Raw genomic sequence first — 17,521 nt, 5'->3', positions numbered from 1 at the left:
TTAACCCGTGTCATTCTCTGGTTAGTGCAGAGAAGTCCATTAGTTTGCTTCTGTCTTAATTGCTATGTTTGAAAGGAGAAGCAAATAGATAAGACCTTAGGATTTGCACAGAGACATCCACGAGCACATAAACCAATGAGCCAAAAGAATATTAGAAATCAGCAAACTTCTCCAAATATTCTGATATATCCCAAATCAACTAGAGCCCAAAGTTGTACACATTTGTAAACTTAAAACACACACAGACACACAGAAATACTTGTTGAATTCATGTAAGCACAGAACTTTTTATATAACAAATAAAAAACTATTCCAAAATATTCTTAATATTATTGGTTTGAGTTTCATGTAAAATAATATTTAATTTGGTTAACTGAATATAACAAATATGTGTTGAATCATTACTCACAACGCACTTTGATAGTACTGTGGAAGAAAAACAGATTAGGAAGTAGTTTCTAAAATAAGTACCAGGTTTTTTTTCCTGTTAATAAATATTTTGTGCTCGAATACATTCTTCTTGAAGACAGGACAATGTCTATTTTGTTCACTGCTGTACTTCTAACACGTATCACAGTGCCTGACACACAGCCACTAGTAAGTGCTCGATAAATACGAATGAGTACGGATGACAAAAACGATTTGAAAGTAAAGAAGAAAAGTACCCACTAATTTAAGAGTAGTCTGCACACACTGGAATGGAAAGATTTTAAGCTTGAATGACTATAATGCAGTTTAAGGAGGAACTAGATGATGCTAGCATCCTGGGTGCTATTTTTGTCTTTGAGTTTTGGAAGCAGCAAATGTCTCGTGCTAGGCCCAATATCAAGAAGAAAAAGGACTGTTGCAAAGAGAAGGAGTACACAGGGGCTTAACCTGTGGTCTGTTGAACTCTGGAAAGCAATGGAAGGGCTTTAGGGCTCACAGACTGTGCTCTATCTTCCTCAAGCATATGGCTAGGGAAAATCTCTTTCATCTCAGTGCAGCCAGTTCCTGATTTTGTCCTTTGAGAGTAGACTAATTTCACCAAAGAAAAATTCCTTGTGGTGAGCCCTCTTTGGAAACCACTTAGGCCATTGATATCTTTAAGATGGTGAACATTCAATGCCAAGTACAAGTTGAATTGGATGGGAAGTCTTGGTATTCTCTGCACAGATGGAGGATCTGTGAAAGTTGGCACTGCCTCAGCCTTTGCTGCTTCACTAAGGAAAGATGCTCCACATGTCAGGCTTTCTACGGGGGCCTGTATTGGTGTCAACAGCCCCTCCAACAATCCCAAAAGAGGTCTTTCAGTTGCTGTGAAAGTCTTCAACTTCCTCAGAGCCAAGAGCTCGAATCAGTGCCTTTTCAGTAGATCTTTGTCAAGATACAAGAACACACCATGAGGCTCTTTCTTAATAGAGAAGTTTGTTGGCAATTCAGAGAAGAAATTTAGAAGTGATTTAGTTTGATTAATTCTTGAAAATTTTTTAAGAGAAAAGAAAACTCCTTCTTAGAACAGATTGATAGTGAGAAGTTCATTCCAGGACTAGCTTTATAATGGCTGAAATCTTAGTCACATAAATGAAGCAAATCTTTTGATTAAAATGCTGAATTTACTATTAGAAATACTGCTGAAAAACTATGAGTTTTGTTTGTTTGTTTGTTTTGGTCACGCTGCTACTCAAATGAGGTGGTTGGAGTCAAATAACAATATAAATTTTCTAATACTGGAGATGAGACTGACAAAGTCTTGAGAATTTCTAGGGACAAAAATCAACAGACACTTGGCTCTATCTCTTATGAAGGTCACTTTTTGTTCAGATGGCTTTAAAATTGAAACAAATTGCTGACATAGATAACTTTGATTATATAGACTTAACAAAGATAATCTCATTGACCTGAGGACAAAGGAAATGATGCAATGTGAATTTTGGTTATTCTTGATGCCTGCCTATCCATATGAGATCTTGTGAGCTACAGGAGCTCTGATTCCATTTGCTATAAGAGATTTGTGAATCAGGGTTATTCCTCTTATTGCTATTAAAATGAAGCATTGACATTGGCATGATGTCAAATATATTTCAATTTCTTATTCCAGAAAAATTGCATTACTTTTTAATAATAATGATAAAATTATGATTTGCCATATTTTATGTGTAGGAGTTCCAACGCAATGAGGTAAATAGTAAGCACAATTTTTTGTGTATATGTTTACGAATACTGTTTCTAGGTGGATGCTTGTAAATTGAATCAGATTCTCAGAAGGGTTTGTGACTCGAAAAAGAAAGAAAGAAATTTTAAAAGAACAATTAAGGTGAAAAATAAGCTGATCAAGCAGCTTGCCCCTGTTTATGGGGGCTCTTCTGTACTTGTTTTGTGGGACTTCTGCCACAAAATTAGCTGTTGTCATCTTTTCTTACTCCATTTTTGCTGAGTGGTGCAGATTGGAGTTGGCTCTGTTACCCACACTGCAGGACATAAAAATCTGGCTCTGGATCTAAGGGGCAGGGGCTTAGGAGGTGGACTACAGTTCATTGTAAAAATCTTCTTGGAATAATATTACTTTAGGAGCAGTAAATACATAGTGGTCACTGCTTCAAAATAGCTAATTTCCAGCCTGATTAGGGACTTTTCAGTCTGTTAATTAGTTCAGAATTGTGATGAGGTTTCAAGGTGTTTGAAAAAAGAAGAGTGGCTGATAATAGGAGACTGGGTATCAGGTTGCGGAAGCCTACATGCAAGTACAGTTGTGACAAGTTATTTCCAACCCTCTCTAGCTCTGAAGAGGTGATGCTATTATAGAATAACATGTGCAAACACTTTTATTCAGAGTGATATATTCCAGTGTGAGCTGTCATGTAGTGTAGAGTTTTATGCCTTTTTTTCTTGCTGGGTTGATGATATGAAAACCCTTCCTAATACAATTGAAAAGTGTTCTTGAGCTCACCAAAGCAAAGGTCTGTTCTTTTGTATCCAAGACTTTGTAAGCCAACAATTTGTGAGAGTAGGTGTAGACCGGCTCTCAAATTTTTACATACCCAAATTTTCCATTTCCTGTTTAAAAACTCTGAGAAGAATAATTGACCAGAGTGGTGGATATTTTATGTGGTTGAAAGGTAACTTCATCACTTACAACAGTAGTGAAAATAGTCTCTGCCTAAGCCTTAACGAATGTCTAAGAATGTATATGCAGATACAGTGTCTAGTCTGTGATGTTTGGGGGGCATTTGTAAATTCAGCATTATAAACTCAATTGCCATGGTGGATTGGGGGGTGAAGTATCATTGTATTTAAAGATGACATGGGGGCAGCCCCGGTGGCGCGGCTGTTTAGCGCCACCTGCAGCCCAGGGCATGATCCTGGAGACCCTGGATGGAATCCCACGTCAGGCTCCCTGCATGGAGCCTGCTTCTCCCTCTGCTTGGGTCTCTGCCTCTCTCTCTCTTCTCTCTCTCTGTCCCTATGAATAAATAAATAAAATTCTTAACAAAAATTCTCTATCTTAAAAAAAATAAAAAAATAAAGATGACATGGACTGGGCACTCTCTGGCAATATCCAAAAGCCTCTTTTGATTTAGGACAGAACAAGGTTTAGAGAGGAAGATATATACATTTAAATTAAGATTGGGGAGAGGCAGGCTTGCATAAGGAAGTATGTAACTGGTGAGAATGGTGTGGTGTGCTAATGTTGAGGCTGGTTAGAGAGATTCAGTTTATGGAGTTTATCTGCATGATGAAATTTCTAATTATGTTGCTTCTTTTTATCTTAATATGTGTGACATTTTTGGATGTGCTTAAAATATTATATTTCAGTGCTAAAATGAGCTATAAGAATCGACCTTCTCAAGCACTTTCTGCTAGTCATCTCTTATTTTCTAGTTGGAGTTCCTCTAGAGTCTAATTGCCTTGGGTTAGATAACTATTTGGTGTTAGAACTTGGACTGAATCAGACCTGACTTCCAAACAAGGGCCCTTTTCCAATATTCCAAGTTGCTGCAAATTAAAAGAGAAAAAGAATACCTCAACAACCAAAAAATGAATAATTCAATTAAAAATGGCCAGAAGACATGAATAGACATTTCTCCAAAGAAGACATACAGATGGCCAATAGACACATGAAAAGATGCTCACCATCACTTATCATGAGGGAAATGCAAATCAAAACTACCATGAGATATCACCTCACACCTGTCAGAATGGCTGAAATCAACAACACAAGAAGCAAAAGGTGAGAGTGTAGAGAAAGGGGAAGGTTTTTGCACTGTTGGTGGGAATGGAAACTGGTGTAGCCATTGTGGAAAATACTATGGAGGTTCCTCAAAAAGCTAAAAATAGAACTATACTAAGATCCAGCAATCACACTACTAGGTATTTACTACCCAAAGAGTACAAAAATACTGATTCAAAGGGATATGTGCACCCCAATGTTTATAGCAGCATTATCTACAATAGCCAAATTATGGAAACAGCTCAAGTGTCCACTGATTGATTAATGGGTAAAGAAGAAGTGGTACATACATACAAGGGAATATTATTCAGCTAAAAAGAATAAAATCTTGCCATTTGAAATGACATGGATGGAGCTAGAGGGTATAATGTTAAGTGAAATAAGTCAGAGAAAGACAAATACCATATGATTTCATTCATATGTGGAATTCAAGAAACAAAACAAATGAGCAAAGGGAGAAAAAAAAAAAAAACAAAGAAAGAAAGAGGCAAACAAAGAACCAAACTCTAAACTACAGAGAATAAACAGACAGTTACCAGAAGAGAGGCTGGGTAGGGGTATGGGTTTACTAGGTAATGAGGATTTAAAAAATTATTTAAAAAAATAAAAAAGAGACTACAAAGAGAAATATATTTTATCTTTTATAAATACAGAATAGTTAACAGAATTTGTTTTCTTTTTGTGTAGCAAACATGCATGTATTGGTAAGTGGAGATTATTTTCCTACTTTGAGGTAAATTAGTGTTCTTTAAGGATACTAGTGTTTTTTGAAAGCTAAAGGAAACAAAAAAAAATATTCACAGTAAATCTTAACCAGTTGCACCAACACTGGATCTATTTTTTCCTAGTTCAATGTAGAAAACACAGTAAGTACTGAATTTTTGTTTAGTCAATGAGTAAGTTAAATCAAACATTCATTTGGGACTCGTTAAATGCCAAGCTTGCTGAATGTTATCTAATCCTTGAGATTCAACTCCTTTCCACTTCTCTCCAGAAGTTTCTCAATCCTTTAACAAAAAGTCTTCCTTTATTATATTTATAGCTCATATTATTTGCTTATATTTTTATATCTAGCAATTCTTTACAAATATTTAATTATATGGCTCTAAATAACTGCTACTGTTTTGCGTGTTCCAGATTCCCTGAGGAAAGTTTCAAACTTATCAGCAAGTTAATAAATTTTTTTGAGATTAATATTTTGTTCACTAGGTCATTTTTTTCCCAAATAATCACAAGTCTCAAGTATAGTAGGACTAATGTAAACCTTTAGTTTTTTATAAATAGGTAAATTGTGTTCCAAATATTTAGATGGAACTATCTAAATTATTGAGCACTTTAGATGATAAATCTAATACTTTACTGTCTAATAAAGATAACACATGATATGGAGACAGAAAACTGAGGGCCAGGACACAGTAGCTGAAAATATGGGAAAAGTGAGGAAGCATCAGGAGACTATTAATAATTATTTCTCCCTTTCATATATGTGTTTTAGCAGATCTTATTCTAGTTGGTTTGAAAATTAAATTAAATCATTTTGATGTATAAGGAATAAAAGACCACACACTCTAGAGAGGAGAAGATACAGAGGAGGGATTTGTCTTTTGTAGCTGACTTTCAAATATTTGAAACAATTTCATTTGGAAATGGGTTTCCTCGGTCCATGTTTCCCTACTGGGAACCACTGGATTGAAGTTCTAAAGGGGTAGAAATTCATTTTACATGAGGTAAACAGTTTAGTAATTAGCAAATCAGATGTTGTTTCTTGGAATAAATGAGCTCTTCATTTTGGATCTATTTCAGTAGAAAGTTGTTGACAATTTGCTGAGAGCAGACAGGAAGCGAATAGATTTATGTATCGTGAAGGAGACTGAACCAGTGAATTTTAAGTTCTCTTTATAATTCTAAGAGATTACCACTCTCTTCTTGGGATCTAATTGACCTTTGATATGACTTCTTGATGCCATTTTGAATAATAAGTGAGAAAAAAGATCTGCAATTTATTACATAAGTGTTCCAAATACTAAATATTACCCAACAAATACAACTGATCTTCACATTTTCTTTCGTTACGTAATTGGTATTACTTCTAGGGTCTGCTTCTACAGATCATAGATCAAAAATAATCTATGAAAATACAATGTTCATATTTTAAAGGATCGTGTCATTAGGGCAGCATGCTTGGAAAAATAGTTTCTGGGATGTCTAAAATTTATATTGGGTTGTAAAACTGAAGTATGGGCCAAGGGCTAACAACCTTGAATTTTGCCCTTAAAATTAGTCACAGACAATCTGCTTCTTTACAAATACATTACTACTGAGTAGTGACCTTCTGATTGATATGGCCAGAGCTACCTTTTTCAGCAGTCTTTTAAGCACCAATCCTTCATTCTGGTTCTAAAAATGAGATGGGCTCCTCCTCCCTAGTTGGGACATCAATTTTTACCTGCCAATACAGTTTGATGAGCTTGCTTATACACTGCTCACTTCCTCCACAGAGCCAGAACATGTAGTCAGCAATCATGGCACTCCTAAGAACAAGGACAATTAAAAAAAATAAATTTATAGGACAGAAGGAAAACCATAACAAGTAGTATATGTATAAATACTGAGGAAGAAGATTTTGTAATGTATCAATTTGACTAGATGAATATTAAGCAAAGCCGCCGCACATTTTAGACTGCAGAAAGTAGGGTGGTTTTTGTTTTCTGTTGTTTCTTTTAATCTAAAGTAAAACTATGAGAGAAACAACCAGCCATTTGTCTTCTAGATGTTTTTTTCTGCTTGTACGGTCTAAGAATACTTAAAGACTATGAAGGAATGCATTGTTTTGGTTGACCCTTATTAAGCTTCAAAGCATTTATAGAGCAGCACATATTTTATGGACTCTAAAATGCCTTCAAACCTAGCTTAGCATGTACAGGGAACTATTGTAGTGCTATTTAAGCATATCTCAGATTTTACCTGAATTAAAGATCATTCACCTGTGATTACATTGGCCTCCTTAAAGTAAAAATAAAAAATTTTCCAATTCAACAAACACTCCCCTCCCCCAACTTTTGTGTTTAATTGAATTGGTTTCAGTATCTAGTGTGTACAACCACTGAATTAGTCTTATTAAGCTGAGGGGATATTAAAAACTATTGCGCAATTGATATTAATTCATTGCTTAGCACCCTTTGGAAAAACAGTTTACTTTTATGACTGTTTCTGCTAGGCCTCTCTATTTCTTTTCTCCAGAGATTCCAAATCCAATTAAATGTGACTAGAAGTAATTCCAAATTGTCACGTTAGCCAATTAAACATATAATAATCCTGTGTACCAAATCACTAGTACCAAAAGTTTATTTATTTAAGTAGAGCTATCATGGTGTACCCCTAAATGTTTTTCTTATCTTTGCCTGCAGATATGTGTTGTTTCTTGACATCATTGTAAATTGAATTAGAAATTTTCCTTCCCTAAATATAGGTTGTCTGAAGCACAGCAGCTATAAACTTACTATGGTACTCTGCTGGAAGAATTAAAATGTTTAGATTCTGGCTCAGGACAGACAAAAATTAGGACTTTAACAAAAAAACAATGGGAAAAATACCACCATTTGGAGGGTTATGCAGCTCAATATATTTTTTTTACATGTGTGGTATTGGGAAGGAGCTGTCCACTGACATTTCAAAATAAATGACAATAATTTAGGAATATAATCTTTTAAGAGTCCTTTTTATAGTTTCCAAAGCCCTAATTTACTGATAAGATAAACTGACCTAGGAGGTTTTGATGTTGTGTGAATATGTAAGAAGTAGGAAAAAAAGTTATGAAAATTATAGATGAGAGGGGGCAAAAGTGAATTTCAAAATTTGCATTTGATAGAAACACTTGGAAAAATTTTCCTCTCATGACTACCTAAAAAGGAAGTCTACTTAGGTACCTGTCACCTAATAGAAATCCATTTAACAAATTCTGAATTTAGGAAATCAATGAAAAATTTTAAAAATCTCACTCTCAAAGACAGCACGCACATATTTATAGAAGTTGGGTACTCTTAGGTGACGACTTGATTCTGCACTCTGATTTCTCCTCTCATTACCATTTGGATGTGTAGATATGGCTCAACAAACATTGTTTAATGAGGACACCAGCCATTAGTTAAACCAGGGGTGAGTAGAATTTTCCTGTAAAGGGTCAGATAGTAAATAGTTTAGGCTCTGTGGGCCATGGGGTAACTGCCTTGTGGAAGGACCTACGGACCATAAGTAAACAAATGAGTGGGGTTGTGTTCCATAAGACTCCACTTCCATAAATATATGGCACGCTAGATTTGGTATAGTTTGCCTAATTGTAAGATAAGTTAGGAGGTTGAGCAACATCAGGCGAGCATTGATATAACTGCCAATCAACAGTTAGGCACCAGCTTCTATAGGTTCTGGCCACAGGCCCCCTTAAATATTTCAGTCTACTGTTTTCTCTTTAGGAACAATACATGCATTGTGCTCAGATTACTGTGCAGAGTTCAAGAAAGAAACTTTACAATTTTGAAACATGCGAAAAATGTAAAAGATAAATCCTGGATCGTAGGTACAGAGGCTTGAGTTAAGTAAATGGTAAATGGGTAGTTTCCCTCCGTTCATGATCGCCATTCTTAGACTGGAACAGCTGTGAGGGAAAAAGATCACAACAGTGGGTTTCTAGAGCTTTCCTGGATTTTTAATGCTTTTGGTGATTTGGTTTTGAGTTCACCATTGTAAAATCAGAAGTTTTAGTATTTTTACTAATGTTTCCCAAAAGTTGCTTTTTCTGTAATGATGTGTTGCCAAATTGCTACATTCTTAAATATAATTTTATTACACCTGGGGGCTCAAGTCTTCTTCCAAACGAACACATCTCCAAAATTGTATTGAAACAAGTGAAGAATTAAGATTCCTTGAAATTTATTACCTGACCTCAGTGAAGCACAATTATTCTAATAGTAAAAAAGATACTAGTATTAAACAACAAAGTATGGTTTCACAAAGCTACGTGTTTGCTAATATATAAATAAGTATAACTTATTTCTCTTAATGTTGGGAACACAATTTATATTGTAGTTGCTTCAAACCCATTTTCTTTTTAGTGGAAGTGGCAGTTATGTTTTCACCACCCACCTTCCTTTGTCTGGTTCCCTATCATAGCTCTGTCCTCCAGCCGAGCCTTTACAAATCAGTATAAAATTCAGTGGAAGAACACGAAAAGAGCATGGAAATAACATTATACCATGCAGCATCTGTGAGGCAAGAGACAGGGGTCTTTAATCACGCTGAATTTATAAAGGGCAAAGACAATTAATTCATCAACTCAGAGCGTCTACGGGGAGTCAAGTACCTTGTGGGATCCCAGTTCTGGCACACTCACCTCATGAATCAAATGTAAACAGTAACTGTCATTCTTCCTACTTCCCTTCAGGTATCTCTGTTTACCTTTAGACCAACATCCTGGAGGCTAGTCAGTGTGACCCAACGTTGCTTCTAAATGTCTTTGTTTCATTGTCGTTATTCTACTCAACTTACTTTCATTAATCTACTGAATATTGTAGCTGCACCGAAACTGGAGGATCACGTTAGCCAACTCCCTTTCAGTGACAGTGGGTGGTTTCCTACCTGTCCCTCTTGAGCTTTTGCTAGTGCTTGGCACCAAGTTAAGCAATTTACCCAGTGGAGCGTGCACCTGGTCCACTCACCCATACTTCTGCATCAGATCTCATCCTACCCATGGAACTGCTCTAGTAACTCTCTCTCTCTCTCTCATTATCGCTCTCACTCTCGCTCTCATTCCTTTTCTTTCCTCTTTTTCATTTTCTTCTTTTGTCCTGGAGCTCTTCTACCAGCACACAGAAATGCTCTTGTCTCTGCCATCTTAAAATAAAACATCCCCAAAGCCTCTTGCGATCCACTTCCCTCCCAGTTCTCATCTTAATTCTTTCCTTCTACACACACACACACACACACACACACACACACAAAACAACAACAAATAACAACAAGCCCACAGAAACTCTTTGGGAACGCCATGTATACTCCTTATCTCTAATTTCTCTTTTCCTGCTTGCTCCTGAACTCACGCCAGAAAGGCTCTTATTCCTACTATTTCACTGAAAACTGCTCTTGTCAAGGCTACTAATGGTTTCCATGCTGCTAAAACAGTGATTCAATTCTCAGTCTTCATTTTGCACATCCTCTCAGGTGCAAGTGATGCAACAGCTTGTTCCCTCTTCCAATATACACTTTCCCACTTGGGTTCCACAACTCCACTCTTTCCTGTTTCCTTCTATCTTACTAGTTGCTCTTTTCAGTGTCCTTTTCTAGTATCTTCTCATCTCTCTGAAAGCCTACCTTTGGAGTGCCCAAAGCTGCGATGTTTAGACCCCTTCTCTTTCTATATGTCACCCCTTGGTGATCTTACCAGTTTCATGGTTCTAGATACAGCCTATGGGTTGACAACCCTTACACGTATATCCTGAACTTAAACTTCTTTTTGGGTCTCAAGACTTGTAGAAATTGTCTTCTTCACATTTCTACTTGGATACTCAGTAGCTATTTCAAGCTTAATATTTCTATACCTGAGACTCTAACCTTCCATTACTTTCCTGCTCCAATCTCTAATAGTCTTCTCCATCCATCCAGTTTCTCAGGCAAAAAAAAAACTAAAATTAGTGCTTCAGAGCAGATCACTACTGTGCTTAAAACTGCAAAGGCTTCTTATCTCAGAGTAAAAGCCAGTTTTTAAAATGGCATTGAGCCCCCTGTCATATGGTCTCTGATCTCATTTCCGATTTACTCTGCTCCAGACCAGCTGTCTACTCTGCTGTTGCTCAAAAAGAATGGGTACACTGTTGCCGCTGGGATTTTGCATTGGACAATCCCTGTTCTGGGATGTTCCTTCTCTAGAACATACTCACTCCTTTCTTTAGGACTTTATCAGATGTTATTTTCTCAGTGAGGACTCCCCTGACCACATTCCAATACTATCCATACCAAAGCCAAAAATATTTACTATCTGGGTCTTTCCTGGAATGCAAGCTTCCTGAGGGCCGGGAGTTTGGTCTGTTTTATCCATGGCTCTATCCCCAGTGCCTAGAACGGTGTTGGTGTGGTAGTCACACCATAAATATTTGTTGAATTAATGACCACACATTACCTAATTTTTTAAAGTCAAAAAATTGAATTATTGTTACAAAAATCTGAGGGCTATAGAGTTACGTATCTTGGTAGGATCCTACCAGAAGGATACTCTGGATTATCTCACTGCTCGCATTTAACAATGCCTTTGTTCTAGAGGGGGCGTGGGAATGGAGTGACAGGGTGGGCTTGCCCGATGTAGAATCCAACATTTAGCTCACATTGGAGTTTAATAAATGCTCATGGATGCTGATGTATTTTTAACATAAATTGAAGAGGAAACCTACCAGAAGCACATTAGCCGATTGCGCTGTATCTGAACTTATTTTCTAACATGATGCCTTCACTGACATGTCAGTTTCCCTGCGAGCCTACTGTACTCTTCTTCTGAAATGATATTTGATTACATTTTAGAAAAGTGTCTCTGAAGTCACATTTGATTTACTTAATACATCTGTTAAATGTAAAAGGGCCAAAATCTGGCTTTTAAATATATATGTATCTAAAATAAAAGATTTTTCTGTCCTAACTCAGCTTATCGTGAATCAAATCCCATTCCCACAGAACAGCAAATACACGTTGCAAGAATTTGACATGTTATTATTAATAAGATAGGTACCCGCCGTTTTGCTTTCCAAATTAATGCCATACATGGATCACGATGTTTAAGCATTTTCATGCGAGGTGATTTTACAGATGGAATGTTTCCAAACGGTCTGTGCAGTTCTGAGGTTATGAGAGTATACTCTTGACAATTCTCAGGGCCTACGTTCATATTCAAAATCCGTAACATTTCTACTCAGTGTGGCCACTTGGTGGTGTAAAACAATAAGATATGGGTAAACAAAAGAAAATCACAGCACACAATCGGCTGTGTGTTCTCACAGGGCTGACTGGCTGGGACCTTGAAAAGTCATTCGTTCATCACCTTGCCTTTAGGCAGGATCACACTTAAACCTTTCAAATGAGACTGATGAGAATCTATTCTGTTTTAAAGACCTCCACAGAAGGACATTGCTCTGCCTTCCTCACTGATCCCTTAGTTTCACAGCCATAAATAGCATCTTCTGCAGTTTTAGTCTGCTGGTTTCAGTTTTTTCTCCAGGGTTAAAGCAACTTACCTGGACCTTATCCTCTGGATAGCGGTTCTACATATCCTCACCAAAATTTATTAATCTCTCTTCCCTAGGTTAATTAATTAACCTCAGGAGCTTTAATCTTTCTCAATGGGTCCCCTTTGCTTGACATTAGTGGGTTTCATGATTGTCTTTTTCAACTTGTTTAAGTTCCTCCTTTTCTTTGTCCTACACTCAGAAACTGCCCTCTCCCAAGAGTCTAAGGATAATCCTACGGGGTTTGTACGCAGCTACTGCATTTATGTAACTGGTACACACACTTCTTAGAAGCGGGTCTATTGGATAGTTCTAACCACAGAATCCTATTGTCAACATACTTAGGAGGTTGTTTCCTTTCTCCTAAGGAAGAACACATGTATGGGCATGTTGTTCATTTAGGTTGATTAAGACTGATTACGGTGTATATTCCTTTTGAAAGACAAACATACACTAATATTGAAGAGATTGTATTCTGATCAGGAGGGAAACCAAACCATCAAATCCACTCAAGTAAACACACACATACACACACACAACACACATACACAGCTGCCTTTTGCAGGCTCACGTATTTTCCACACAGCCCTCAGCCACAGTGATCTTTAAGAACTATGTAAATATAAAAGACCTCAAAATAGAGTCCACGCTCCCTCTGTGGTCTACTACTGTCGTGATAGGCTGCCCTTGTTTTCCTCTTCAATATATGGCCCATCAGTGTGGCTTATTCGTCGCTCAGAGCAAAAATGGATTTTCCTGTCTTGGAGCATTTGCATGTTAGTTCTTCCTACCTGGAATCTATTCCTTCCTTTTTTTTTTTTTTTTTTTACCTGCCTGCTGCTTCTCAAGATCTGGGCCTTTCAGCTTTAGCTTAAACATTGGTGACCTCTTCAGTGAGGCCTTCCCTGACCACTCTGTGTAAGTAAATTCCATCTTACCCTCCCTCAACCCAAATCTTCTGTTTCCTGCTTGAGTCTCCCATTTTGGAATCACCTGTTACCTTCTTTTCCTAGACTTGGACTGCCCAGTATGAGAGCCACCAGCCGTATGTGACTCTTTGTTTTTAAAAGAATTAAAATTAAAATTTAAAACCCAGTTCTCAGATACAGGAGGCACATCTCAGGTGCTCAATAGCCATGCACAGCTAGTGGCTACTACATTGACTGACACAGAACATCTCCATCAACACTGGGAGTTTGAGTGGCAACGCTGCTGTGGGCTCTAAGCCACAGTGCCTGCCATTACAGTGCCTCACACAATACCTGGCAAATAGTAGGTGCTTGCGATGGTTGATTTTCTGTGTCAGCTTTGACTGAACCACAGGGTGTCCAGATGTTTGATTAAACACGTGTCTGGGAGAGTGTTTCCTTTTTTTTTTTTAAATCTTTTTTTTTTTTTAAATTTTATTTATGATAGTCACACACACACAGAGAGAGAGAGAGGGGCAGAGGGAGAAGCAGGCTCCATGCACTGGGAGCTTGACGTGGGATTTGATCCCGGGTCTCCAGGATCGCGCCCTGGGCCAAAGGCAGGTGCCAAACCGCTGCGCCACCCAGGGATCCCTGGGAGAGTGTTTCTGGGTGAGATTAACATCTGAATCTGTACACCGAGTAAAGCAGATTGTCCTCCCTGACGTGGGTGTGGCTCACCCAATCCACTGAAGGCCAGAATAGAACAAAAAGGCTGAGTAGAGGAGAACTCGCTCTCTGATTGTTGTTGACCTGGGACATCAGCCTTCTCCTGCCTTTGGACTTGAACGTGGATGGGAATTTACACCATCGGCTCCCCAGGTTCTCAGGCCTTTGGCTTCAGCCTGGAACCAAGCCTCTGGCTCTCCTGAATCTCTAGCTTGCCAAACTACAGATTGTAGGACTTCTCAGGCTCCATAATTGCATGAGCCAATTCCATATACTTCTACCTCCTGTTACTCTGGAGAACCTTGACTAATTTCGTGCTCAATAATTTATATTTGCTTTTGTTTGGACTTTGCTCTGGTTATGCTTTCCTCCCACTCCACTACTCCTAGTCATTTGGTTTTCATCACGGGCCTCAGCCCATACAGTGTTCTGAGTTCACATATTTCAGGGGCTGGTGAGCATTGAAGAAAGGTATACTTTGGTCTCTCTACCTTTGTAACAAGTCTGCCTCTGTGCCTAATTGCCTAACTCTAATAGCTGAGAGTTGTCAGACGCCAAGTCTCTACCTTTTGCAGACCAAATCTAGTTAATGTGTTTCTGCCTTGACTGTAACTCCAGATTTTGATTATCCTGGGGTTCTAGCCATGCTTGCCCCTGCAAGATTGCCTGGCAATGGATAGTGGGGTGTTTTTGTTTGTTTGTTTGTTTGTTGTCTACTTCTAATCTGGAATTTAAAATATTGCCTGTCTCTTGATTCTCAGTTGATAATAAAAAACAATAATAATAGTATCACTATTACTATTTGTAACAGCAACCAATATTTAGAGAGGGCTTCCCATACATATAGTAAGTGCTTTTACATCTCATTTAATCCTTGAAACCAAGCTATGAAATGAGGAAAGTCAGGTTTCTTAAATTGAGGAGGCTAATTTCCAAAAAGTTAACAGCAGGGGCAGAATTCAACCAGATACATCATCAAATGTTGGCCTCTTAGGCATGGTTCTGTACTACTTGCATGTTGTCATTCTTTTTCTGTGCATATTTTACAAGACTCCATTATCTTTGGTTGGACTTCCCTGATGCTAATTTCTTGCTGAACTATTGACCAGTGGTACATTCTCTAAAAATCATATTCCTGTGGTTAAGTGTGTGTGTGTGTGTGTGTGTGTGTGTGTGTGTGGCGCGTGGTTATTTTTGCCTATTGATACCTGGTCCTCCTCCTCTACTGCCATTCCACACTTGTCTCACTAGTAGTCATGTCTTCTTGTTAGTTCTGGCTTATTAATCTGACACAGTTACCTTTTCTTTCCTGGCCATGTCAAGAGATATGTGGTTCTTCTACAGAAATAAATGTGTTTGGTTGAAGAAGTCTAGATGAATGGAGCTCATCTTAGATTACATATGAAGGTTAGATATTGACATTGATTTTTTTTCTGTGTGGAACACCCAAATACGGTTATCATCAACATTATCAGCAAATGTTTATTATGTTTATTACAATAGGCAAGACTGGGTGTCATGGTAACATGGAAATGTATAAAAGACATGATACTGACCTTTATGAGATGCCAAATTAACTATTGATATGACAATATTTGAAAAGAGTAATCAAAATACAAGGCAGTTTTGTACCCACAAGCAGCTATGCAAATGTTAAGTATATAATGTTAACTAAGAAGTACAGAGCAGTAAAGGGGGAAATGATTACTCTTGGCTGGAATGGACTGATTCACCCTGAGACCTCAAGGATGGCTAGCATTATTTTAAAGTGATGCTGAAGAAAAAGGAAGCTTTGCTTTTGTTTTTTGTTTGTTTTTTGTTTTCCAGAGACGTATCACATGCGGGGCTTTGAAGTATAATACAGGATCTGGGAAGAAGCAGGGGGTCTGTGTAATAAAAGAAAGGGAAGAAAGTCCAGAAAATTATGTTTCGGACGGGTTATGGTAGGCCTTGGATTCCAGACAGATGGATTTGAATTTTTTGCCTTGTAGACAATGGAGAACAATTGAAGGATTTTTGGCAGGGAGAGTAACATGAAAACTTCTAGTTTCAAAAATGTCAGTCACTGCTGGTTTCAGATTCTATGATGGGGAAGACATCTTATCCCAGTCAAGACTTCTCAGACTTGTGTTTAGCAGGGACAATGATAGCCTGTGGCCATATTAGGAGCATTCCTGGGGTGTCTCCTTTTATATGAGTTTATAAGTAGTATCCCTTGACATCTGGACCCACTTACTCTCCGGGATGAAAAAAAGATCTGTAGAACCAGATTGGCCATATGGATACAGAAAGGGGCCTGAGAAAGGTTTCTATTAGATTCATAGCTACATACTTCATGAATTATTTCATTCCACAAAGAAGGAGATTCTAAGATAAATATGCTATTTTCTATCATTAGGGTCTAGTGGAGATGCAAAGATACACAGATAATTACGTTACAATGAGTAAAATGGAAAAAATTGATAATATACACTAATGCAGATGAGAGGGTTGGTGTGTTGGAGAGGGGGACCTAGAACATATGAAAGCCTGGATCAGCCTAAAATGCTGAGCAGGAGTTAGCCAAACATAGGGGAGCGAGACTGAGAAGGGCACCTTAGGCACAGGATAAAACTTGAACACAGGTTTGGAAGTTAGAAGAAGGAGGGTGAGTGGGAATGCCCAGCAGGATCAATTTTCTGAGTTTAGAGCAGGCAAAGAAGGCACAAAGAAGGCACAAAGGAAGATGGATTTCATTATGTGGATTTTATTTTATTTATTTAAAGATTTTATTTATTTGAGAGAGAGAGAGAGGCAGAGACACAGGCAGAGGGAGAGGCAGGCTCCATGCGGGGAGCCCGACGTGGGACTTGATCCCGGGTCTCCAGGATCAGGCCCTGGGCTGAAGACGGCGCTATACCGCTGAGCCACCCAGGCTGCCCATCATGTGGGTTTTAAATACAGAACAACACGGAAAGTTCTATGGTTTAAAGAGAGAATCTTGGCAACTTTGTAGAGGATGCATTTGAGAGTGAGAAAGCTGGAAGTGGGAGGATATTGCTGGAGTTCTAAGAGACATCGGATGAGCCTTAACAAGGGAGTGACTGCGGACAAATGGGAAATTGAAATATTGGCACCGTTCCTTAGGGCAAAGTCAAATGAAAAAGGTAAGTGAGAAGGAATTTGAGTCCTTAAATATGGCAAACATTCCAGGCCCTGTGGTGACCTGGTGTCATGCACTGGGAGCTGTTTCCGTAGAGGCGTATCCTATTATCCTATTAATCTTGTGAGAAAGAAAAACCTAAAGATGAGTTCTCTCCTTTTCCAGATGAATGAAAGTATCTGATTCTCCAGAAAATCATCAATAATAATGAGACAATAATGGGCTTGACCTGAAGCCAACAGTATATAGTTCTTGGGTAGAAAGTAACTGG

At 38.1% G+C, this 17,521-nt stretch overlaps 1 protein-coding gene across 1 annotated transcript in view; it reads right to left on the bottom strand.

The window, feature by feature from the left end:
* SPATA16 (spermatogenesis associated 16) overlaps positions 1-17,521 on the bottom strand; it is a 168,389-nt gene that overhangs the window by 48,000 nt on the left and 102,868 nt on the right. Inside the window, exon 4 of the mRNA XM_072751263.1 lies at positions 6,657-6,741. Within this exon, the coding sequence (XP_072607364.1) occupies positions 6,657-6,741 (85 nt within the window). The remainder of the gene's footprint in view (positions 1-6,656; positions 6,742-17,521) is intronic.

The sequence above is a fragment of the Vulpes vulpes genome, chromosome 3 (assembly GCF_048418805.1).
Source record: "Vulpes vulpes isolate BD-2025 chromosome 3, VulVul3, whole genome shotgun sequence".
NCBI lineage: Eukaryota > Metazoa > Chordata > Mammalia > Carnivora > Canidae > Vulpes > Vulpes vulpes.
The sequence above is the reverse complement of the archived record's forward strand: the minus strand, read 5'-3'. Positions and strand labels throughout refer to the sequence as shown.